Here is a 25,736-nt window from a genome sequence, read left to right on the forward strand (position 1 = left end):
TGTCCTCTGAAACATGGCAGGCCAGAGGGAGTGGCAGGAAATAGTCAATGTGCTGAATAGGAAAAATATGCAGCCAAGAATCCTTTATCCAGCAAGGCTGTCATTCAGAATAGAAGGAGAGATAAAGGCTTTCCCAGACAAAAACTGAAAGAGTTCATGATCACTAAACCAGCACTGCAGGAGATCCTAAGGGGGCCTCTGTGAGTGGAAACCACACTGAGATACCACCTTACACTGGTAAGAGTGGCTAAAATTAACAACTCAGGAAACAACAGATGTTAGTGAGGCTGTGGAGAAACAGGAACCCTCTTGCACTGTTGGTGGGAATGCAAATGGGTGCAGCCGCTCTGGAAAGCAGTGTGGAGGTTCCGCAATAAATTAAAATAGAACTACCCTGTGACCCAGCAATAGCACTACTAGGAATTTATCCAAAGGATACAGGTGTGCTGGTTCATAGGGGCACAGGTACCCCAATGGGTATAGCACCACTATCAACAATAGCCAAAGTATGGAAAGAGTCCAATGTCCATCAACTGATGAATGGACACAGAAGATGTGGTTTATATATACAATGGAATACTACTTGGCAATGAGAAAGAATGAAATCTTGCCATTTGCATCAACATGGATGGAACTGGAGAGTGTTATGTTAAGTGAAATAAGCCATACAGAGACAGACAGATACCATATGTGTTCACTCTTATGTGGATCCTGAGAAACTTAACAGGAACCCATGAGGGAGGGGAACAAAAAAAAAAAAAAAAAAAAAAAAAAAAGGAGGTTAGAGTAGGAGAGAGCCAAAGCATAAGAGACTCTTAAAAACAGAACAAACTGAGGGTTGATGGGGGTGGGAGGGAGGGGAGGGTGGGTGAGGGGTATTGAGGAGGGCACCTGTTGGGATGAGCACTGGGTGTTGTATGGAAACCAATTTGACAATAAATTTCATATATTTAAAAAAAAATTGAAAAAGGCTGGAAGGAAATAAAACGATGATAACAGATGTGTTAGGATGCTGAAGTTACAGGTTTCCTTTTCTCTGTTTTTCGGATTTTCTGCATTGTATTTACATTGCTTTTACAGTCACGACACCTTTGAGGATGTATTTTAAAAATCTGATTGAAAAGTGATTTCACTGGATTGGGTTCATTAGAACACATTTCTTGGCAGCAATGTGTGTGTGCCAGGCAGCTACACACTGGGAGTAATGAGGCTGCACAGACAACAGTCTGCCGTGTGGGGCAGGGAGGGAACAGAAAGGTTGTAAAGGTGGGGAGCAGGTGCTGGAGGGTCTGGGAATGTTAGGCTAAGAACAGCAGGTTCCTGAACAGAGGGCAACAAAAATACTGATGGTGAAAACTGGAGAGAAGAAAAACAAGCTGCCACCACAGCTATTTGGGAATAAAAATCTTTTAACAAAGGGCAGAGAGGATAACAAAAGGGTAAGGGGAAGCCAGTGAAGATGTGAAGTTACAAAGGCTAAAAATAAAGACGTAATAATTGAGCTTCTAGAGGACAGCTCAAAGAAAAAGAAAACCAAAGAACTTCTCAGATGTTAATTTTTACAACCACTACTACTTACTAAGAGCCAATTATAAGTTAGGCGAGCGGCAAGGTATTCTAGGTACGTTATCTATTTTAATCCTCACAATATCCCTATAAAGTGATACATTATCTTCAGTTTCCAGATCAGGAAACGGAGGACCTTACCCAAAATCACTTAACTAGTACCCAAGGAAGACAGGACTCAAATACAGTTTGGCTCCAAAGTACATGCCCTTAGTCACCTCCCTGTATGGCCTACATTTAAACTCAAGAGGCGAGGCAGGAGCCTGGAGCAGCAGCGACTGGGACTGGGGCCACCTGGTGCATGTCCTGTAGTGCAAACAGGCAACCCGAGCTCACTGCTGCCCGTGTGAACTAAAAACAAAGACAAAACTCCATGAACACTTGAGTCCTTCCAACAAACCCAGAAACTTACTGGAATTTACCTAAATAATAAAAAGAAAAAACACCTGCAAGCCTGGAAGTTTCTAAGCCCTGGTATGAGGGTGCATCTTCACAGCGTGCACTCAGCCATGACCCACCCTCACGTAAAGCACCCTAGAGACCAGCAACTACCGTGACTGTGCACTGGATTCCAAAACGTGGCTGGACACTCTGCCCTCAATGACCTGGGTGGGATAAGGACAGTGGCCCTAGGAAATAGGCACAAGCAGGTGAAATACTGAGGAGTATGAGGAGTATAAATATTTTCAGATGTTACAAATAAATGACAATATGTGTACTTGGGTGTGTTTAACCAAGTTGGAACACAGTAAATTCTTTTTGTCTGAATTAAAAGTGGCAGGATGACCCCAATACCTCCCATGAAAGAAGAAAGTAAGTTGGGGCAAAGTTATTCATATTCTCTCTTTTCTGCTAACCCTCCTAAAAGCTTAGACATTGTGATGAGTTAAGAGAATCAGGTTCTCTTCTAAATAGATTCTGAAACTGCACTTTTAGCTGAAATTAGAGCCAAATGTCTTTGGATTGATGTGACATGGAATGGGGACATTAACCATAACGTTAAAAAAAGAGAATGTTTGTTCTCTTTTAAAGAGGCAAAAACTGAATGATATACTGAATATTTCCTAGAAGTACAATGGTGGGGGTGATTAATTTGGGGAGTTTTGTTTGTGAATACTGTAATGTGAATTATCTAAGCCATTTATCTTCTGGCATTTCAAAGACTGCATTCTAATTAAAGATGAAAAGTTTCAGCAATCTGGAATCTTGAAGAAAAAAAAAAAAGGCAGAACTGTTTTGGAATTACTCAATGTTCCAAAAGCATTATCTAGAAAAAAAAAATTCCTCTCACAGATGAAAGGGTATAGTTGAGGGGCTCAATTTACAGCGTTTCACATCTTAAAAGGAACTAGGTCTTTTTTTAATTACAGTAACCAATTCAGAGTATTTAACTGTGGATTAGGGTGCTCAAGCTTCTGTGACTGGGGGAAGAAAAACTTCTCACATGGAACATCAAGAGTGAACCGTGCCACGCTGCTCAAAAGCAAACAGCGTACCTCCTCTGTTCAGCTACTCTCCACTAAAACCCCATTTCGAATACACATCGCCAATTTACCACCAGAAGACCTCATCCTGCGGCACCAAAATGTCACAAAGCACCTGAAGCTAGGAGTCGGGAGGCTCCAGGACTAACAGGCCCAGGCCCAGCAAACAACACAGCACAGGACAGATCAGAGCCTATCACAATCAACCCCAAGGAAACGACCAAGTTGTGCGTGTGTGTGTGTGTGTGTGTGAATTCTATTAGAGCCGGTACTACTTGAAATTACTGGCACACGGACTGAAGCTTACAAATCTCATGACATAAAGACTTTAGATGTAATGGGATTTGTTTTCACAGGATTTGACTTTTCTCTGGGGAAAACATAGCAGCAAGGCAAAAACAGTTTAAGGAATGCCACCAAACTTTCCAAAAGTCTTTTATAGGATTTGAGGAAATGGCTACAAAATTTAATCCCAGAAGTTTAACTGATTTCAAGTGCTTGCAAATATGTAATGACAGATGCCATCAGGCTTAACCCTGGCAGTGGTTTAGTTAGCTATAATGTCACAAGGCCAGTCTCTTAGAGACAGCATGGCACGTCACCTTGGCCACTGAATGAGATAAGCAGCATCATGTGTTGTTTTCAGACTTTTGAAATCTCTGCAATAGCCTCCTTTTCTCTAAAGAGAGAAAAAGGGAGAGAGGGGAGGGGTGCACCTGCACATGAGACTATAACCCTTAAAGGGCCTGTAATACTACCCTGAACTACTTACCGATGAAATCGACTGATTTGTCCAACCACGGCAAAATTTTCTCGCAGAAACTATCATTCACAGGCACGCGCAGGAAATGAGACTCGGGGATAAAGTCGGGCTTAGGACAGGTATTGCTGGCATTTAACACATAACCAATCCCATTCTGTTGCATCAGCTCCTGTGGAGGGAAAGAGCAATTAAAATGTGAGCGCCACACTGAGCACAATCACTTTGGAAGAGGAAAGCTTAATATCATGATCAAAATTACTAGTTTCCTTGAAATCAGAGTTAATTCAATTGGTGAAATCCAAAAACCTAGCGCAATGACATTTAGAGACTTCAGTTTCAAGCAGAATTGTTTTTAAGGGTAAAAAAAAAAGCTGTTTCCAATGCATGCTTGAAGAACACACAACATGAATACAACCAATTCTCTATTATCTTCACTGCTGAGAGAGAAGTCGAAGAATACAAAATAAAACCATGACAGTTCGCTCTGACTTTAGAACACAGGTGCACACAACAAGAACATTTTCTTCCCAAACCGAACATGCTGATTGTTCTCAAAGACACAGTCCTAGGTAGTCTTTGAGCTCAGAACACTCTTGTGGAAGACTGAATCTACTGCCAGAGCTTTATCAGCTCTACATGCTGACAACTGACTCGTAAATACAGATCCTCTTCCATTTCCGGCTCCTCCTTCCAACCACCTACTGATGTCTCTATTTGTATGCTCCTCTGGCCCTTCAAACTCAAAATGTCAGAAACTCAAACACAGTATCATTCTGTGCCCCAAATACCTGTTTCCTCTTTGGAATCCAAAATTGGTTTGTGGCAATACCATTTACTCAGACACTTGAGCTGGAAAACAGGATCCTTTCATTTCGCTTCCTTCACGACCCCCATCCAAATGGCTGCCACAGCCTTTTGGTAGAACCTACCCTCCCCCTCTCCACCATTTGTCCTCTCCTCTCTGTTCCCTCTGGTTGCTGCTCAGTCAGTGGTCAGCCCTCACCACCACCAGCATCACACAGAGCCACCAGGGAGTTCTTAAAGCTTGCGGGGTTTCATCTCTAAACCATATACTGAACAAGAACCAAAGTGATCTTTCTTACAATCAAACACAGGCTAAGTGCTTTGTTCACACTTTAATGTCATCATCGTCTCGCTGCCTGCTCTTGTCCAAATCCCCCAACAAGACATGTATACGCCCACGCTTCCATGCTGGCGTTCACACCATTCCTGTGCCTGTTCCTCCTCCTGGTGACTCTCTTCCACTTTGCTGGCTTTGTGGAAATCAGCCTTACTATGTAATCCTTCCACTGACGCATAATTAACCATTCCGTTCCCTGCCCTTCCAAAGTACTTTGTTCACTGAGCACACGGTTATAATTAGCAGATAATTTTTGTCTCTCCTATTAAATAGCGAGGTAGATCTTGGACTGATTCTCACTTGTTTTTCTACCTTTGGCACCGGGTACGTAGTTACACTCAATACGTGTTTGTTCGACTGATACGCCGTCTACCGTTTTCCAGACAAGCCTACACAAACCCCCTTCATTTAGTTCTATGTGTTCTAAGCCTAAAATAATTCCCTTGTAAGCAACGCTGGTCATTTATTCCCTTTCTTGGAATGGCACCTCCTCTCCAAATCTTTTCCAACTACCTGAAAGACAGTTGATGATCTTCCTGTTTTCCCTCCTGAGACATGCCAATTCCCTGAGTCTCTTCATTTACATTTGCCACAAGAAATACATCTTACATAAAAGGCAGACTTAATAAACCCTCTTTCACCTGTGAGATGATGTCAAGAAACGGCTTTGAGAACCAGGTGAGCTTCCTGGAGTGACTGACGCCTCTGTGGTGCCAGAGCCCCAGTCTGCTGATGCTCTCACGTGCTTCTGCTAGGTTAATAACTAGGCTGTGAAGATCTCCATGGTGTTCACTACAACTTTTAAACTTGTGTACATGTAGCAAAGGTCACGTTTGTTTTTCTGCACTGAGATTACTACCATTTGATCAACCGCAGTATCTCCCATGTAAGAACAGCAGCGGGTCACTGGAGTTAAGAGCCTTTCAAGCCTTTCTTGCCAATGGTCCTTAAAGAAATGAACCATCTTATGTGTCTTTCTCCTATCCACCAGCAGTACTACAAAGGTTTATTAAATTAGAAGTAAAGGGAAGTAGTAATGTCGCTTTCCACCCAATTCAGTAATGAGGACCTAGAAGTTTCAGAAGACAAAAGGTAGTTCCAAGAACAAAACATGTTACAAGTGTATAGTGACTGTCAAATCTGATTTTCCCACAGAAAGAACATAACAATGTATACTTCTGACAAGTAGCCTCATAACCTACAGTTTATAGAAATGGCCACTTAACCGAAATTCAGTCAAAAAATATTTGCTGAGCACCTTTGCTAGAGGTTTATTAATAATAATATTATGGTACATGGCACATATTAATAAAATAATATCTAACAGTTAATGAATGCCTACTTTTTCCAGGCACTGTGCTAAGCATTTAAATAGACTGTCTCTCAAGGAGGTGAAGAAAAAGAAACCTTCTTGCACTGTTGGCAGGAATGCTAACTGGGGCAACCACTCTGGAGAACAGTATGGAAGTTCCTCAAAAAGTTAAAAAATAGAACTACTCTATGATCCATTAACTGCACTACTGGGTATCTACCCAAAGAATACAAAAACACTAATTCAAAGGGATACATGCGTCCCTATGTTTACAGCAGTATTATTTACAATAACCAAATTATGGAAGCAGTCCAAGTGTCCATGGATAGATGAATGCATAAAGAAGATGTGGCATGTGTGTGTGTGTGTGTGTGTGTGTGTGTGTGTGTGTGTGTGTGTATTGGAATATTATTCAGCCATTAAAAAAGAATGAAATGTTGCCATTTGCAATGATGTGGCTAGAGCTAGAGAGTATAACGCCAAGTGAAATAAGTCCAGGAAAGACAAATATCATATGATTTTACTCATATGTGGAATCTAAGAAACAAAATAAGCAAAGGGAAAAAAAGGGAGACAAAGCAAGAAGCAGACTCTTAACTATAGAGGATAAATTGATGGTCATCAGGAGAGGTGGGGGGTGGGGAGGGATGGCTGACTAGGTGATGGGGATTAAGGAGGGCACCTGTCATGATGAGCACCAGGTCATGTACGGACATGCTGAGTCACTATACTATACACTGAAAGTAATACGATACTGCATGCTAACTATACTAGAATAAAAATAAAAAACTTAAATAGACTGTCTTATTTAATCCTCACAATCACCCTCTGATATGGATACTATTATGATCCCCATTTTAAAAATGAGGAAACTGAGGCTTAGAAAGTTACACAACGTTTGCAGTCACACAGCTAGTGGGATAGAGTCAAAGTTCAAATTAAGAATATCCACCTCCAAAACCTGTCCTTAGTGGCCATGCTTTGCTGAAGTTCTGTTTAAAGCAAATTAGGGGTGGTGTCTGGGTGGCTCAGTCAGTTAAGCATCCAACTTCGGCTCAGGTCATGATCTCACAGTTCACGAGTTCGAGCCCCGCGTCGGGCTCTGTGCTGATAGCTCAGAGCCTGGAGCCTGCTCCGGGTTCTGTGTCTCCTTCTCTCTCCGCCCCTCCCCTGATAACATTCTGTCTCTCTCAAAAATAAAAATAAACATTCAAAAAAAAAAAAGCAAATTAGATGGAGCAACAAGGGAATTAGCCTACATATACACATCCTTTGTAACTAATTCAAGTATTAGAATATAAAGTTTAATTTCATTCTTTATGCCCATTTCAACTATCATTAATAAATTAGAAAGTAGAGGGACCACTCTGGCCTGAACTTCTTTGAGGAGACTTTCAGGGAAACTCAGGACACATTTGAGGACACTTACACAGAGTGTTGATTTTGCTCTGTTTCCCCTTATTGTCACCTCAGCTGTTGCCACAGGCATTACAGTGCTGGCCTCTGCCATGTTTGCACAGGTATCTACTGCTGCAGGGGGAGAACTGGCTCCCTGCGTGCAGGTCCACTGCCCTGTGCTGACTGCTGCCACGCACCAACCTTCAGCAACACCGCCATGCTGGACAGACGGAAATGTGCAAAGGGCACCATTCTGACTTGACATATTTAAGATACATCAATAATCCAACCTTACAATGCTGTTTATATCTCAAAAGTATTTTTCACTTATAAAACAGTGTACCATAAAAGATGCATTTACGTAGTAAAGGTTTTTTTTGAGTATTTATTTATTTATTTATTTATTTATTTATTTATTTATTTATAATTTCTACACCCAACGTGGGGCTTGAACTCACAACCCTGACATCAAGAGTCACACACTCTTTTGTGACTGAGCCAGCCAGGTGCCCAGCAGTTTTTAAATTTTAAATAACTGGCAAAAGGGGAAGGGTGAAAAAGACTAATATATTAAAACTGAGTGATGATAAAATAATTTAAACACAGGGGTGCCTGGAGGGTTCAGTTAAGCATCTGACTCTCGGGTTTCAATTCAGGTCATGATCTCACGGTTCACAGGATCAACCCCGCATAGGGCTCTGTGGTGACAGTGTGGAGCCTGCTTGGGATTTCTCTCTCCCCTCTCTCTCTGCCCCTACCCAGCTCATGCTCTCTCTCAAAATAAATAACCTAAAAAATACATATGAAAAAATAATAATTTAAACATGAAATGAGAAAAAGGAAATGATCTTAATGGTAAATTTAACTTGCTTTAAAAAAAATTTTACTGTAAAAATGTTTATTAAGTCAATTATTCAACTATTCCCTGAAATTCTTTTTGCCGTAAGATGGGACTTGATAAATAAAACATGGCTAATTTTATTTTATTTTATTTTTTTTTCAACGTTTATTTATTTTTGGGACAGAGAGAGACAGAGCATGAATGGGGGAGGGGCAGACAGAGAGGGAGACACAGAATCGGAAACAGGCTCCAGGCTCTGAGCCATCAGCCCAGAGCCTGACACGGGGCTCGAACTCACGGACCGCGAGATCGTGACCTGGCTGAAGTCGGACGCTTAACCGACTGTGCCACCCAGGCGCCCCAACATGACTAATTTTAAAAACAAAAAGGCAAACAAAAATCCAAATATGTTACCATGTAAAATTTAACTATAATAATGGTTACTAAATTGAACACAATATGTAATCTGGTGGCAGTAACTACATCAGTGCAGAAGTCAGTAAAATAATACATATACACTTGAACCACTTTAATTTAAAACAAATAAATGTACATTCATTCACTAACTTCTGATGCTGGACCATGGCTGCTTCTTTTTTTTTTTTGTATGGTTTAGCTGATGGGAGTTCTTAAGCAAATCACAACCAAGTGCATATACTACTTAAGAGCTTTCATTTCTCAGAAGAGCAAAAACCTGTGAAACAACATCAGTACAGAATCCTGGTTTATGGCTGCCCCTCAGGTATTTTACAGTTGCCTTACTGCTTCCTAGTTTAGACAGAAAAAAGACGTAAAGCAATTTGGTTTTCCTGGATCGTCCCAAAAATTTAACCTAAATCATAGAAAAACAACACTCTTCCCTCATTCATATTTCATGGGCGTATGTAATATTTTAATTAATGTGCACAATTATAATAACAAGTACGCTGGCCTAAACAGGTTTGAGAACAAACACGATATCTCCTGGTAAGCACACTGTTCAGCAGTGGAGGCACAGGAGCCTACTGCTAGCCTAGCCGTAAGGTGGGCGGCACCTGCTGGGCCTCAGGGTTGAGAGGTGGGTGAATCGCTGAGTTTTGAAGGTTCATGTAGCCATACATTCTATTAACTTGCTCTCCGGATTGTTTTTACAAATGTACATATAAGTGGCTCGAGGGCATCTTAAGGCAATGTTTCTGATGATGGTGCTGGGCTGGAACTACTATTAGGAAGAATGGGTCTGTTTTATAGAATGATTGCTTTCATTTGCACATGAATGTCAAGGACTTCTTACTACATTAAAAAGAGATATTTATGGAATTTGCTCAGTTTTGTTTTACACAACTGAAAATTTCTCTGCCCCGTTATTAAGCATCACAGTTTGTAAGATTCCAGAGGCACTCCCGTTATGCCCTTTAATATGTAGCTCAACTTTGTGCTAAGTCTGTGAACAAATGTTTTCTACTGGCAAAATAATCTTCTCTGGCTTCAAATATCCTTCTGATACCTTGGTCTCTCAGTTCTTTGAAATTCTCACCTTCACCATTCACGAATGTGACCCGGTCAGTCCCGGTCAATACCAACAACCTTGGCCTGTCCCTCATCTTGACCTCACCCTCCCCACCCCAACCCCCCCCCCCCCCCCCGACCCTTCCTCCTCTCCTTCCAGCTCGCTCTCTCTCACACCACCACTCTTGGAATCCTTTCGTTCCCCTGGATCTACACTTCTCTGACTCTACCCCCTTTTCGGTCCTTCATCTTCATGGTATCTGTCTGCCTTCCTTGCCCAAGTGAAATTCTGTGGTCCGTCATTATAAATTACTCCTTTGCCTCCACCCTCAACTCCTGTGTCCCACTATGGCTTCTTCACACTCACCCAGCAAGATTACAGCCCTGGGTAAATCTAACTCTCCATCTGGTCTGCCTCTGCACCCACGCAGCCACACCCACACCTGCCTGGCCTGTGTCTGCGCCCATGCAGCTGAACACAGCCAGAGAAAACCACTCAGCAACGCTGCTCCATCTCAATTCCAATTCATGCCCCTCAGCAATCGTTTTATTTCCCTAGGTTCCCTCTCTCCTACATGCCGTTCCACCCATTTCCCCTTTTCTTCAAATTCCTTCTCCTCACTCTCAGCTGACGGAGGATCTTGTTTCCTGGGGTACTGAAAAATGTACACAGTCAGAAGCAAATTTTTGTATATTTCCTCTAACCACATTTACCCTTCTAACAGCACATACACCTACCTGTGTGCCCTACCTTCCCTCCTGCTGCATGGATGAATGCCGTGTGGCAGGAATAATGAGAAGTGTGTGGGTACTGGACCCAGAAAAACCAAAGCACAACCTAGCATGTTACCGCTTGTTACCTGAATGATCTTGAGTAGGTCGTCTAACCTCTCTCAGCTTCAGTTTCCTCACCTGTAAAGTAAGGCTAATGACGTACATTTTATAAAGCTATTATAAGGACAAAATAACTGGCACATAATATAAGAGTCTCATTAAATGTTAGTTCCCTTACACTTTATGTTATTTTAAAAATAGCTTGTGGGAAGGTAAATTGGCACAGATACTATGGAAAACGATATGGAGGTTCCTCAAAAAATCAGAAATAAAATTACCATATGATCCAAAAATTCTACTTCTGGGTATGTATCTGAAAGAAATGAAAACACTAACTAGAAGAGACATCTGCACCCCCATGTTCACTGCAGCATTATTTACAACACTCTAGATATACAGAAGTGTTCCATCAATCGATGAACGGATAATGATGTAGTACAGGTATACGATGAAGTGTTATTCAGCCATAAAAAAAGAATGAAATCTTGCCAATCTTGCCATTTGCGACAACATTATGAGGACATTATGCTAAGTGAAATAAGTCAGAGAAAAATACTATACAGTCTCACTTACATATGTGGAATCTAAAGGAATCTACTCAGAGATACAGAGAACATATGGGGGGTGTGGGTGACAATGGTCAGAAGGGACAAACTTCCAGTAATAAGTCATGGGGATGTAATGTACAGCACTTAAAAGTTCTCACCAGAAGAAAAAAAAATTGTAACCGTGTGGGTGATGGATGGATTCTTGCTTCAATATACAATTAAGAAAACTTTCAAAAATAACATTTTTGAGTCAAAAATAATCTTTATTTCATTATTTTATTATTCATTATGATTTCCATTCACAATTTTTTCCCTCTCAAAGTTTCTCTCTCCTAAATAATGAAATAAACTTTGCCCTGTAGTTGGGACTAATTTGTAAGTAAGGGTCCTATAATCTGTTGTTGCAGACTATGAAGTAATAAATGGAACACAGATTGATATACAAGCCTTAATAAAACTGCTCTACTTGGCCAAGTTTCCCATGTTCAGCTAGACTGAGGAGAGAGATCACATTAAATCACCACAGGCACTGCAATTCTAGACAATGGAATTGTCACTTTTTTTTCTGAAGTCCATTCAAATAAATATTTTTGCATTTGCCACTCCTTTTGCCTTCAAAACTGACCTTACGTCCTACTTCCTCCATCCAGCCTTCCTCAACCAACCACACCCACTGTATCCACCACTCACGAAAGCCTCTGGTATACCCCACCTCTTGAGGACATTGACCAAGGGCCCTGTGAACCAGGAACTGTCCTTGGTGCTAGGGATACGTGATTTCATTTGAACCTCACGTGAATGCTAGAAGGCAGGAATCGTGACAGTTTGTAGGTGACGAAACTGAGATTCAGCAACTTAGCTAAAGTGATATGCATGGTAAGGTAAGACCTGGGAAGCAAAACTGCCCACCTCCAAGGCCAGCTGTCACCCATCACTCCAGGCTGCGTTGGTAGTGGGAGTTCTACAGTCACTCGCCTCGTCTTGTACATCATTGTGGAATGAACTGGTCTTGTCTACTCAACTTGAGCACCATGTGGTGTATTTTTACTGATAATTTTGACCTTTGCCTTCCTAGATCATATGGAAACCCTGAAGGCAGTATTCTGTGTCTAGGCTACTAGTTCTGGTAAGAAAACAACAGAGAAAGTGGCAGTCATCCCAGTGGCAGGCAACACAACCGGGCAGCACAAGAAAACCAACCTTGCTGGTTCCAAGAGTGAAATGAGCAACACCAAGAGTGCCAACAGCACACTGTCTGGGGGGCAAGGGGGCAGCAGAACTGCTAACTTACTGCAGATATAGCTCTGGCTTTGTGACTACTGACAACAGGTGATTCCATCATACATTTCATGCATTTAAGTGTGAAACTAAAGTCTCTACTGGAAATGTTAAGCGATAAGGCAGAAAATCAAGAACTTTGGTCTTTCAACAGTAACTAGAGATTCTTGCGCAAATCCCACTCAGTTCAGATGTGAACTGGGCACTGGCAAACTACTTTTAGTACAATAAGCTATTCCTGTTCCAATTCTTGTATAAAGACTAGAGAATAAAAGAACAGACTGTGAGAGACAAACGTACAGTTGTGAGGGGAAAAGAAATTGAAAGCTATTCTTTTTGCTACCAATGACTTCTTACGGTCTTTTACAGAAGAGCTATGCCTTGGAAACCTGAGTAAAATTAAAATATGTTGAAAGTATTGACCTACACTGTCCTCTGTGGTAGCCACAAGCCACATGAGGCCACTGAGCACCTGAACTGTGCCACACTGAGATGGGTAGTAATTATGAAATATACACCATATTTTAAAGACTTAGTACAAAAAATACATAAAATAGCAATAGTTTTTCTACATTGATTGCACATTGAAATAATATTCTAGATATACTGTGATAAAGTTATCAAAATTAATTTCACCTGTTCGTTTTTACTTTTTTAATAAAGCTATTGAAACATTTTAAATATATGGCTTGTATTACCTTTCTAGTGGACAGTGCTGGTACAGAATGTGCTGTAGGAAAACTAGGGAAAAGAAAATCTCAGCAGTGACTCAAGAAACAGTTTAGATCGTCAGTCCTTCATAACAGCCTGTTCTAGAGAGTTCTAGCTTCTAGAAGATGGGTATGTCTGGTGTTATATGAACACAAGCCTTAAAGCCAGAACAGTAGCTTGAGTGAGGATGATCTCTGCCACTAACCAGCTTTGAAGTCCATGACTTCCCAGCCACAAAATCTTGGGTAAGTGACAACTCAGAGCCAACCTATGTCTTAATCCTATTATGAGGGTTAAATGCAATAATATAAAGAGCCTAGCATTTTAAGTGGTAAATACGATTTTAATAAAGTTTCTGTGATATGCTTTTAAAATATTTTGGTGTCACTTGATTTAAGAGAAAACTAGGGGTGCCTGGGTGGCTCAGTCGGTTGAGCAACCGACTCCAGCTCAGGTCATGATCTCACGGTTTGTGAGTTCGAGCCCCGTATTGGGCTCTGTGCTGACAGCTCAGAGCCTGGAGCCTGCTTCAGATTCTGTGTCTCCTTCTCTCTCTGCCCCTCCCCCTCTCATGCTCTGTCTCTTAGAAATAAAACATTAAAAAAAATTTTTTTTTAAACTAATAAAATTAGTGGTCTTATCATCCATGTTTTTAAAAACTTCAGCTTATAAATTCTAACAAAAAGGTATGTGCTATTAGGAAAAATTACAAAATCTTCATCTCTGGAGATCTTCGGGAAGAGAAGCAGCATATTATTTCTCCTGGAAAGTTTAAATCAGAGAGCTGAGCAGAAAGATCAGTTCAAGCTATCTGTTCAACAGAGCCACATCTGGTCCCAAAACTCATCTGTTGGGTGTCGTGGAATTCACTTAATGTTTCTGGAATATCAGCTTCCTCATTGATCAAGGAAAGGAGACTGACTGCATGATCTCTAAAATCCCTGTCAGCATTAGGACTCTTCTCAACAATGAATCCAGAGGTCACTATGGGATTCCTGCTCACCATTTTCAAAGCATGCTTACTTCTCACCATCCTTTACATCTGCTGTAAAGAAGTTTCCTGACAGTCTTCCACAAAACGTCCTTGCCCAGGCTGTTTTCCCCTTGAGCTTCCATAAATTTATTCCTTCCCCACAACCACCTCCTCCCAATGCTTCTGTGTACATATCCTCTTCAGCCTGTTCAGTGTCCACTGAGAAACCAGCTGAAGGAGAAAACCATCCTCTCCCCATGTCTTCAACTCCAGGGTCCATTTTAACCGCTAGAGTCGTTAACAGACACATATGTTAAACCTGGAAATAGTACATAGCAAAATGAATGTGCCATTTAACTTGATGTCAAAAGTAACAAAAATGATCTATAACACAATTATTTGTAAAAGCACCTGCTGACTGGTTATGTTTTTTTGTTTGTTTTAACTAGGGGTAAATCGGGACAGGATCCTTAACTAGGATGAATTTTATTTCATTTTCCGATTGAGGATTAACTAAAACATCTTCAGCTTTATCCCAGGGATGCATGTGACTGTAGGAAATTAATTTTGGTTTCTGTGACATAGGTTGCTTATCTCTAAAACAGAACAATAATCACGTGTTCAAAGGAACTGTGACACCACCAGAAAGGCTCAATAAAAGTATAAACTATCGGCAGCTCTTCCTGCCTATGGGTCCTGCCCCGTGCTTTAATAAAATCATCTTTTTACACCAAAAAAACCCAAAACAGTATAAACTATCAAATTTCAAATCTCTCACAGTAAAAGCAGAGATATTAATAACAATGTCGAGGCAGAATTTTACAGAGGTGGGAGTTTTGAGAAAAAAAAAAAAAAGAAAGAATCCCCCACTGCTGGCAAACACAGAGTATTTTTGCTTTTCACGTGCTAATCTGGGAGCTAGTTTTATGGTCAGCCCAACTCTTTCAATTACTCAAGGAGAAAAGGTACCTCCCCCCTTTACAAGTAAGTAGCACCTGTGGGGTGCCTGGATGGCTTAGTCGGTTAAGCATCCAACTCTTGATTTTGGCTCAGGTCATGATCTCACGGTTCATGAGACTGAGCCCCACAGTGGGTTCTGTGCTGACAGGGCAAAGCTTACTTGGGATCCTCTCTCTCTCTCTCTCTCTTTCTCTCTCTCTCTGCCCCTCCCCTGCTTGCTCTCTCTCTCTCTTTAAAAATAAATAAACAAATAAAGTAGCACCTGTAAGTCACCAACAGGTAAATTAAGACCTTTGATTGCTCTTTTAGACAAAAACCTCTTTTCTGGGAAGTTAGAGCACAGTTTCCCAGCACTACCAGTTAAGAGCATATAAGCTGTGCAGGCAGGCAGACCTTAGTTCTACTACTGTTACACCTGTACCATTAAATACGGTGGACTGGATCACTATGGATTCCTCTATTGGGCACACCAGCTTCACGTGTGGGAACCTTTTCAGCAAGTCCGAGCTCCTCCCTCTTCTTTCTCAACGAAGCTGCTCCAGGCAGCCTCTGACGGGGCAGCCTGCAGTGCATGCTCTTAGCCCTTCTCCTCACCATCTTATTCCCACCCCTGTCCCTCCAGCCAGAGGCCCTTCCTCAATCCAAGCTCAGCCTGAGTCCCTTTCTAGTATGCCTCAGTAAACAAGTACAGTTACAAATGTGAAATAATCTAGGAAGTATCAGCCTTCCTGAGTGTGCCCAATGACTACAACAGAACAATTAATACCCTAAGAAAATCCGGCTACACTTCTGACAAATCCTGTCCTATCCCAGGTCTCCCGGATCTTTGAGGAACAAGCAAGTGTGACAACATTTACATCTTATGGCAATCAGTAACATCAAACAAAACAGCCCTCCAGAAGCTAATGCGAGTGCCACGAGGAGTCACACTGAGAATGCTGTACTTCCTTTCTGGAAGCGACAGCTGATGGGCAATCGCGATTTCTCCAGCTGCTAACAAGAAACCCTACAATGAAGGATATTTTCAAAGCACCCACCTTGTTGAGGACATCTCGCTGGCAGCCAAGATAAAGATTGGGAAGAATTCGGGTTGGCCCAATGTTGGCAACAGGAAGGCAAGGCTGAGAAATGCAGGTAGGGACTACAGCAGATTTTCCTTCACAGAGGCCAGGGAAACAACGGGAGAACTCCGCAAACCCACCTAAAAATACACATAAAATTACTATGCCATGCACTAGGATAAAAATCAGCCTTTCGTTAACTGCTCAAATATAACTCTAACTGGTTAAAAAAAAAAAGTCAAATCCCACAGATGCAAGTGGACAGCACTACACACGTACTCCTGTCCACAGCTGTCCACCACGGAGCCTGGCATACAGCCTGGCAGTGAGCCTTGGCTTACAGGGCCACGATGGGGAGCCGTACCCCTGAGGACACCTAACTGGACCCGTCTCTTTCTCCCTCTCTCCAACCTCACCTACCCTACATTTCCTCCCTGCCCCCAGTCTCCCAAATGAATACTCTCCTATGGAACTTAAAGAGGATTTAAAATAAGTAGCAAACAGGGGCACCTGGGTGGCTCAGTCAGTTAAGCATCTGACTCTTGATTTTGGCTCAGGTCATGATCTCATGGGTTCATGAGATCAAGCCCCGCACTGGGCTCTGCACTGACAGCATAGAGACTGCTTGGGATTCTGTCTCTCCTTCTTTCTCTGCTTCTTCCATGCTGGCATGCACATGCTCACTCACTCACATGCTCTCTCTCTCTCTCTCTCAAAATAAATAAATATTTTAAAATAAAAAAATAAAAAAAGTAGCAAATAAGCCAAGACAACTATTCAGAGAGGTGAAATGGGGATATAAAAACAAAACAAAAACAACCATGAACTGAGGCCAGATGTTATTTCTTCAAAATAAAATTGATCAAGTTAAAAATGCTAGAGTTAAATTTCAATCTTCCTACTATGTAGGTTTTTTATGTCAAAGGGATCACAGACATATGCGCCCCTACTCTTGCAAATATTCTCCACATCAAGTCCTTGAAATTCCTGGACAGTTAATCAAGGTTCCTATAATTACCAGTGACTCCTGGGATCCACTGTTCATTTTGCTGAGCACTATGAAGAAGTGGTGACAGACCACTTTCTTAGGGTACATGAAGGCCTTGTGGCAAGATTCCTACACCCAGAAGAACCCCGTTTTTCCTAGTCCAGTCCTTACTATGATCTGCTCTGTGACCTTCATTAAATCACCATCTTGCCATTTCTTAATGACAAGACATCTACCCAACCATTGGAGGCACCCTCACCCCCTCTGAAAAAGAAAAAATGAATATGGTCTTCCCTGGGTTTTCCAATATAAATATTCCTTGCTATTCAAATCCAAACCCAGAATCTAAAGATTCTGATAAATTTTCAGAGAAATCTTCTGCTAGCCAAACCCTCATTACTCACCAAGTTCAAAGTCAGGAAGCAAAGAGATTTGGATCACAGGAAATACTTGTATATTTTTAGTACTATTTAATTAAAAAACAATTAACATGTTATTAGGACAGGGCAGCCCCACTTTTACCTCTCTAATCAAGCCCTAAACAAGATCTTAAAATCTCACTGAACATTTATCTCCAGTTCTTTGAGTTACATTCTGTTAGTCTTTAGTCCACTTCCAGAAGCAACTAAAACATGCCCTCAAAAACTGCAGACATGCAGGGAGCTGGGAGGGGAGAGTATGTCATCCCTTATTATCCCCTGTAGTATGTTCAACTGAAGTTGAATCTGCTGGACTCCTGTGTCTACTGTCTGTACTCAGTACAGGTTCCACAATGCAGCAAGCTAGGATGGCAAGGGGCCTGTGACAGCTATGGTACCCGCAAAATGCTGAAGTGTCATTCCTAGCCTCCACCTAAGTGTCTGTGCAGTTTTTACTCATCAGCAGTTCTTAAGGTAACCTGATGGAAAGGTAGGCAGTTCCATTACAGAAATCCCATACTCCTTCATGTGATAGATGAGGCCCTCAGGACGTGTTCCTGTATAGTTTCACGGCTTCATTACTTACCATTTCCAAGCACGGCCTCCAGCCACACAAAACCCACTTTCATTTCACACTCTGATGCTGTTCTCTTATTCAGGATTATCACCACCACTACCATGCCCTGTGCATGCACACGCAGCAAGCAAAACGCAGACAAGCCCCAAGACTGACGGCAGAGAAAGAGCACAGGCTGAGTTCAGATACATTTAGGACCCAGCCTCACCTGGGAGGCCTTCCTCCACCCTGGATCTGCAGCTATTTGTTTAGCTACATCTTGTTAGGATTCGCCAGAGACACAAAGCGAAAAAAGCAATGCTCTAAGGTTACATTTCCCAAAGTGTGCTCCAAAGCACTAGGGTCCTACAGGAAGTTGACAGACAAGATACTGGTCCAAAGAGTAAGAGAAATACTGCGTATCATATTTCCCTGGGAGAATCACAGCACATATTAGCATATTAAAGACTCCAAGGAAATGAGTTTAATGTAACTCAAATAAGTTTCCCAAACCATTCCCCCCACTGCCTAAAATCTATTTATAGTAAGGGCAACTCACACTTGAGGAAATGTTACACAAGGGCCATTGCAAGTACTGAAACGGAGCCAGTCACAATTCCTACACCTATGCTCATAGAGCATAACCCACAGGGAACCTCAAGAAAGCGGTCAACGTACCTTGGCCTATGTATAACATTGTCACTGATTAGTATTTATAATTTTGTTTCTATTAGTGTTCTGTTCCTTTTCAGTCTAAGTGCATAACACAGTTATTTAAGGTGAGGTGTGTTTTTTTTTTTTTTTCCCCCGAAAGTAGTTCTTCTAACAGTAAGTGTTAAAGGGTCTCATCGTTCTTTATCTGCCTTACACCTAACCAACATAATAACTGACAGGCACTATTCTGATTACAATTTAATTGTAGGAGTTTAAATATTAATAAGCTTCTGTTAACTTCTCTGGGTCCGGTATTTCTCCACAGAGCTGTTCTCAGATTTTTTTTCTATCGTGGCTCTAATACAGTTCATGTAATAGCCTCTCATTTAAATCTAACAGAACAATATTTCAGTAAATATTCTCAGAGAAAAGAGAAACAATCCAAGGAAACTCCAGTTGAATTCCATTTTAAATTTATAAGTAATCAGATAAACAAATAATATAAGTAATCAAAGAATTACTTAACAATAATTGTTAACGTTAGCAAACACTAATGTTTGGTAAGCGACAAACATTGCTCTAAGCACTTTAAAAGTATTTATTCAATCTTTGTAACTATGAGGTAGGTGCTATCATTATTCCCATTTTACAAATAAGAAAACAGAGGTTCAGAAAAACATAGGGTAATAACTGGCAGAATTAGGATATGAGCCCCAGCAGTCTGGCCCTAGAGACTATACACTCAATGGCTGTGCTATATCATCACTTCTCCAAATACTATGAGATTAACTCCCTCTTAGGATACGGGGACAGCCTTGCTGATTTCTATGGGGTCCTGCCCTCACTAGCCGTGACCAGTCAGGTCTCAATACCAGGCTGAAAATGGCCATGGCCTCTCCCAAACTGATGGCAGAGCCTCATTTCCCCAAAGCTACCTGGTTCAAAAGCTTCAATGTGGGAGAAAAAAAAAGGGCAAGAGGTCTGACATAACCAGAGACACAAGAAACTCTAAATGCACTTTGCATGAAATTTGGCAAAAACCACAGAGTCAGTCACTCTTGGCTGTTTGAGGTCTGGCCTTATCACTAATTACTACCATGATCCTAAATCACTTTTAACTTTTGAGTATCTCAAAAGTGAGTGTGGCTCTAGAAAATTCTAAGAGAACAGAAATAAGAGCAGGAAACCAGTTTTTAACCTCAAAACAAAACAAAAAAGCCAAACAAAAACAGCAATAACACACGGTAAGAACACATTATAAAACAAAAAGAAATCTTTTTTACCTATCTTTTCAATGAATCTCTGGCACAAACCTGAATAGCCTTAAAATACTGAACAGATTTCACTAAAATCAGAGCATACAGTGCTCAGTCTTGACTGAGATGTCCCAAACCATAGTCGCTTCCAGAAAACACGACCTGAGCCAAAGAGTACATTTTCCCTGATCTTTATCTAGGACAATGTTCCACTCTGCTAACACCCTCCTTCATTGACAGTTTTTTCCATTCAATGACCTTTCATTCATCGTTGTACTCTAGTGACCTCAGTTTCATTTCATTAATTAACAACAGATGAGACACTGCCTGATTTCCCCGAACTCTTGAAAAACTATCTGTGGCCTCATCAGCAACTCAGTTTTGAAATATGTCTAAAATGTCCTTCTTCCTCTCACAAACCAGATCTAATAGGAAGAAAAATACAATTCATCTACACAAACTTTTCGTTACAAATGGCTGACAGATACAAAACCCATCTTATTGGCCCTGTCACAACCCTCCATGGTCCCACAGACTCCATGTTAGATTCCATTACAAGAAGATGCAACATCGGCACATTATCCTCCTCTGTTGAAAATGTTTTAAAATGCCTTTTAAAGTTGTTAAGGATTTAACTCACCATCCAATCTCACCAAATTTCTATCCCTACATTTTACATCATCACCTGGGAATGTAGAAAATGGAAAGTCGTATAATCCATATGAACTTCCCTAAGACAGACCTGAGTCTGAATGGTGGCTTCCACTCTTCCCTGTATGCTGAAACACTTGTTTTTAAGAGGAAGGAAGACATAAGGGGCGCCTGGGTGGCTTGGTCGGTTGAGTGTCCGAATTCGGCTCAGGTCATGATCTCACGGTTTGTGAGTTCAGGCCCCACATCGGGCTCTGTGCTGACAGCTTGGAGCCTGGAGCCTGCTTTGGATTCTGTGTCTCCCTCTCTCTCTGCCACCCCCCCCCCCCCCGCCCCGCCCAAGCTTATGCTTGCACTCTGTCTCTGTCAAAAATAAATAAACTTAAAAAAAAAAAAAAAAAAAAAAAAAAGAGGAAGGAAGACATTCATGCAGACGCACCTGGCCTGCAGAGAAACGCAGACAAGGAGACCAGAGGGTAGACATGCAGATTTGGCCTCTACAGATCTAGATGGACAGGCAGTCAAACTACAATTTGTTAGTCTTCCACAAGTCCAGCCAGTAGAATGCAGGTTTATACATAAAAATGAACACGTTACTTTGGACACAGAAAACATCTGGTGTAGCTTAAAGGCATTCAGAATTATGTACCACCTTATTCTAATTCAGCCAAAAAAACTTCCTTAAGTGACCTACCTCCATAATTCTAGTCACAAATACCATGTAAAAAGTCAATGTGAACCATCATTTAATTTTCAGAGAAGAAAAAAATCTTCCAAGTAAAATAAAATACATATAACAACTCTACTAAACAATTCCAATTAGTCACTCTTTTCTCTTCCCTCTGACCCTTGCCACCAGTTATAAATCACAGTTTTTTTCTTACCAAGGAATATTTGTAATAAAACAAAAGTAGCACTTTACTACAGCTTAGTGATGTTACATAAATGTTTAAGCCTCAAATTCTAAAAATGGATTCCCTAGTCTTTCTAACTAGAAATGAACGTCAATTCCATTACTGTCAAGAGCGTTCCCTGCAGGGAGAAAGGCAGGACTTCTTCACTTCCGGCCCCTCATTAGAGCACTATCAGCAGAGCTGCCCAGGGTGCGAAGAGTTACAGGCAGCTCCCTCTCATATTCTGAATGGATTCCACAGCTCTACATAGAAACAGTGCTTATACAAAGCTCTACTTCAAGACAGACTTTTCTAAAAAGTCAATGCAAATTAATTTTTATATTAAATTTTCAGAGTTTATATAGCTTCGGTTTTTAAATATAGTCTTCATGTAGTTCAACCTTTGTAAAACAAAGACTCCATTTTTGTGACATAATACAACCCATTCACTTCCTTATTCCAGAATGCATATGAAGGATTTAAGTGAAGTATACCTGCACCTGTAGAGCACATTTCTCTCCGTACTGAAAATAAAATCTGCTACTTTGCTATTGCACAAAGTAGGCAACCCTAATATTAAAAACTAAATTGCTGGGGCTCCTGGGTGGCTCAGTTGGTTAAACATCCAACTTCAGCTCAGATCATGATCTCCAGGCTCGTGAGTTCAAGCCCCGCATCAGGCTCTGTGCTGACAGCTCAGAGCCTGGAGCCTGCTTTGGATTCTGTCTCCCTCTCTCTCCGCCCCTCCCCCACTCACTCTGTCTCTGTCTCTCTCTCTCAAAAATAAACACTAAAAAAAATTATAAAAAAAATTAAATTGCTGAAATGTATGTTTCAATTGTTGAAATGTTATTTTGATAATAAATATACATTTCACTTCACAGTGAAGTGACTGATTCAGGCAAACTTTATTCTCTCGCCACTCACAAAAAGACTCAATTCTTCCAGGGTCAGCAGACTATACACACGGAGAGTTGAAGCTAGTTAAATAAAATGAACAAGAAAATGAAGGCACCATAATTTCACACCCCTAAAGAAAGCAAACAAAAATAAGTAGCTGTACTATTCCAATGTATATAGGTCCGTCTGAGTAAGCCAAGCCACACATGATTGATAAATCATTTCTGAGAGGGTCGAGACCATGGCATATTTTTCTGAACAACCTTAGCAGCATTCCTTCTTTGTCTTATTTAGCCAATCCTCCATGGAGCAGCACTGACGAGAAAAATCCCTAAATAATATAAGGCATTAACTTTAAGCTCTTATCCCATTCACTGTGTCCACCAGAGCACAGACCAAGAGGAAAGCGGACAGGTACGCACTGCTGTGGAGACCATCCAGGAAGCCCAAGAAGTAGCCTACGTCTCACAAAACTTGCCCATAAATGACACCTCCAAAAAAGCTTACTCTGCATCACTCTATCACCTCGCCCAATAAGGGAATGAAAGATTCTATCTAATCTAATTTGGGGATTAATACACTTATCACCTAGACAAAAAAAGAATTTTAAAGTTTCAAAGTACTAGCAGGAAAAAAAAAAACCCTAAATACTATAATAATGCAATTCTTTTGATTCAGAATGTCTAGATCTCATTATTCCCCAAGATCTAGATCTAGATCAATTAGCAAAATTCAGAAGTATTGTTTAGTAAAGAATTCTCAGATGTAGAGTGATACCTATTTTACTGATCTTTCAAATTGGCAATAGAGAGCCGCACCCAGAAACTCCTCTTAAAACACCCATGACACACAGCGAGGACTCCTAATAAATGCCCTCAAACAAAGATTTTTCTAAAGAGTGCAACCAGAATAACCAAACAAAAGGAATATGGCCAGAATCCACCACTCACTGAGTAAAATCAACAAGTTCTGTAAGAGGGAAGCCAGATTCACAGAGGCAGCCCTGACTGATCCTGCAGTAATGTTAAGGGATGAAGACAACAGCAAGCAAGCAGTGTCCGGGGACTTCCCGAGAAGTAAGAATTTAGGATGCCTCGTCAGCATGGATAGGAAGGTTATTTAAGAAACCGTATTTGCTCGTTTCACCTGAAAATAAAGATCTCCAAGTTTGTACTGTTTGATGTCCCCAAATCCAATCTAACACTTTCAACTCCCTTTGGTCACGTTTACTTGAAAGACTTACTAACACCTTTAAAATAAAGTCAAAGCCAACGCCTCCCTTGCTTTCCTTCCGCATCCCCATCCATGGTAGCCCCAGCCTCCTGGTCAGCTCAGCAACATCCAGTTGCTATGCCAACACACTGACTTTCCTTTCAGTCTCTCTTACTGTCCTGCCTTTCCATTCTCCTGCCGCCCCCTGGTCCAGGACCTTCATACCTCACTCAGATAAATTCAATAACAGCTCTCTCTCTGATCCACTTGTTCTGTTCCCAACTCATGTCCAATCTGCTGCCAGATGAAGCATCTTAAAATAAAGTTTTGATGTAATCTCTGCTCCCAAATATCCACAGGATAAAATCTACGATTGTGAGCAGACATTCAAGACCCTTCCTAATCTAATCCCAATCTACTGTCCAATCTGATTTTCCATGCCACCACCCTACATGTAAAAGGAAAAATCAGTCTTCTCTTTTCCTAACACACCTTTGTTTTCCAATCTTGAGCCTTTGGCAATCCAGTCTCCCCAATCCATTTTGTATTTCCTTCCAAACCATAGGCTAGCCCAGGTCATACCTCTTCTACAGAAGTCTACCAAGGATTTTTTTTTTTTTTTTTTTTTTACCATAACTAATAAAATACATTTCACATCAAAACCTTCTGAACACACAGTTGACACCAGTGGCAGCCAGACAGACACAGACAGACAGCTCTGACAGAGCTCTGGAGAGCTGGCCAGGGGTCTTAGGTCGATGCTGGGGGGCCAGGTCCCAGAAACAAATTTCAGGATGCTATCTTTCCTTACTGAGTTGCTCTCCAACAGTTTCAATACTCTTCTGTTGCTTAAAAAAAAAACAAACAAAAAACTTTCCTGACCAGTATATATATGGTCCTGCCAACTTAGAAATTTCATAAAATTTATGGCAACCATCTGGCAGTAAGTATTTGCCACTGACTTGGTAAGTGTGAATTATCTTTGTGTGTGTGTGGTGACCTCTATTTCTCCAGCTTTACTACACTGTGAACTACTTGTGGATAAGAATTATGTCTCACACTCCTTTGTAATCCCCTCAGCATTTAGCACAGTGCTTGGCACATAACTGAAATTCAATAAATGTTTACTGAATCCTTCCTTGTTACAATGAATAGCTGTTGATGGACACAAGTCTTGTATATTTTTGGTGCTCAAAAGGATTTCCTGATTCCATTCAAAGCCTAAAGCTATGCTGGCATGGGCGGGGGCCCAGAATCTGCTTCCTATTCTTGGACCACAATGCCCTAGAAGACTCTCAGGGTGACAGAGGCAGCAAAGGGCAAGAAAAACTTTTTTCTGCTACTACAGAAAAAAATGTAGAATCAATGAGTGCTACTCTGGTCATTGACAAGCAATACTGAATCCTTACTGTGCTTCCTCCATACCCAATCTTTAGTGTGTTTCTGACTCTACATGAAAAGTAGAGAGAAAAAATTTTTTCTGATGTCCATAAGTGGCTCAGAACTCCATATGATCCAGAGAGCCCAATCATACCTGCAGGGGTCAGAATTCCAATAATGACTTGGAAGGTCCAATAATACCCCCGGGCTCAGGGTATCAGGGCACGTCCCTTAGGAAATTAATCAGACCAACTACAATTAGGACCTAGATAAGGATGAAGTCGCTGCTGGGCAGGTTTTACAGTGATCATCAAAGCAATGGGTGAAGTGAGATTATAAATTGGGAGATAACTCTATGAGTCAAGAGGAAAAAGGGGTATGAGTCTGGTCTCAAGAGAATGACTCTTAAAAATCAAATTTGACTAACTTATAAACTGTCTATGAATCACCATATAACTCATCTCTCATG

At 41.1% G+C, this 25,736-nt stretch overlaps 1 protein-coding gene across 7 annotated transcripts in view; it reads right to left on the reverse strand.

Moving 5' to 3' along the window:
- The window catches only part of DUSP16 (dual specificity phosphatase 16), an 88,824-nt gene that overhangs the window by 9,690 nt on the left and 53,398 nt on the right, over positions 1 to 25,736 (reverse strand). For all 7 annotated transcript variants that reach the window (XM_045465715.1, XM_045465710.1, XM_045465708.1 and 4 more), the window contains 2 exons: positions 16,335 to 16,498; positions 3,823 to 3,982 (listed from right to left, as the gene is read on the reverse strand). In XM_045465715.1, the coding sequence (XP_045321671.1) occupies positions 3,823 to 3,982; positions 16,335 to 16,498 (324 nt within the window). The remainder of the gene's footprint in view (positions 1 to 3,822; positions 3,983 to 16,334; positions 16,499 to 25,736) is intronic.

This window comes from Leopardus geoffroyi, chromosome B4 (assembly GCF_018350155.1).
Source record: "Leopardus geoffroyi isolate Oge1 chromosome B4, O.geoffroyi_Oge1_pat1.0, whole genome shotgun sequence".
Classification (NCBI taxonomy): domain Eukaryota; kingdom Metazoa; phylum Chordata; class Mammalia; order Carnivora; family Felidae; genus Leopardus; species Leopardus geoffroyi.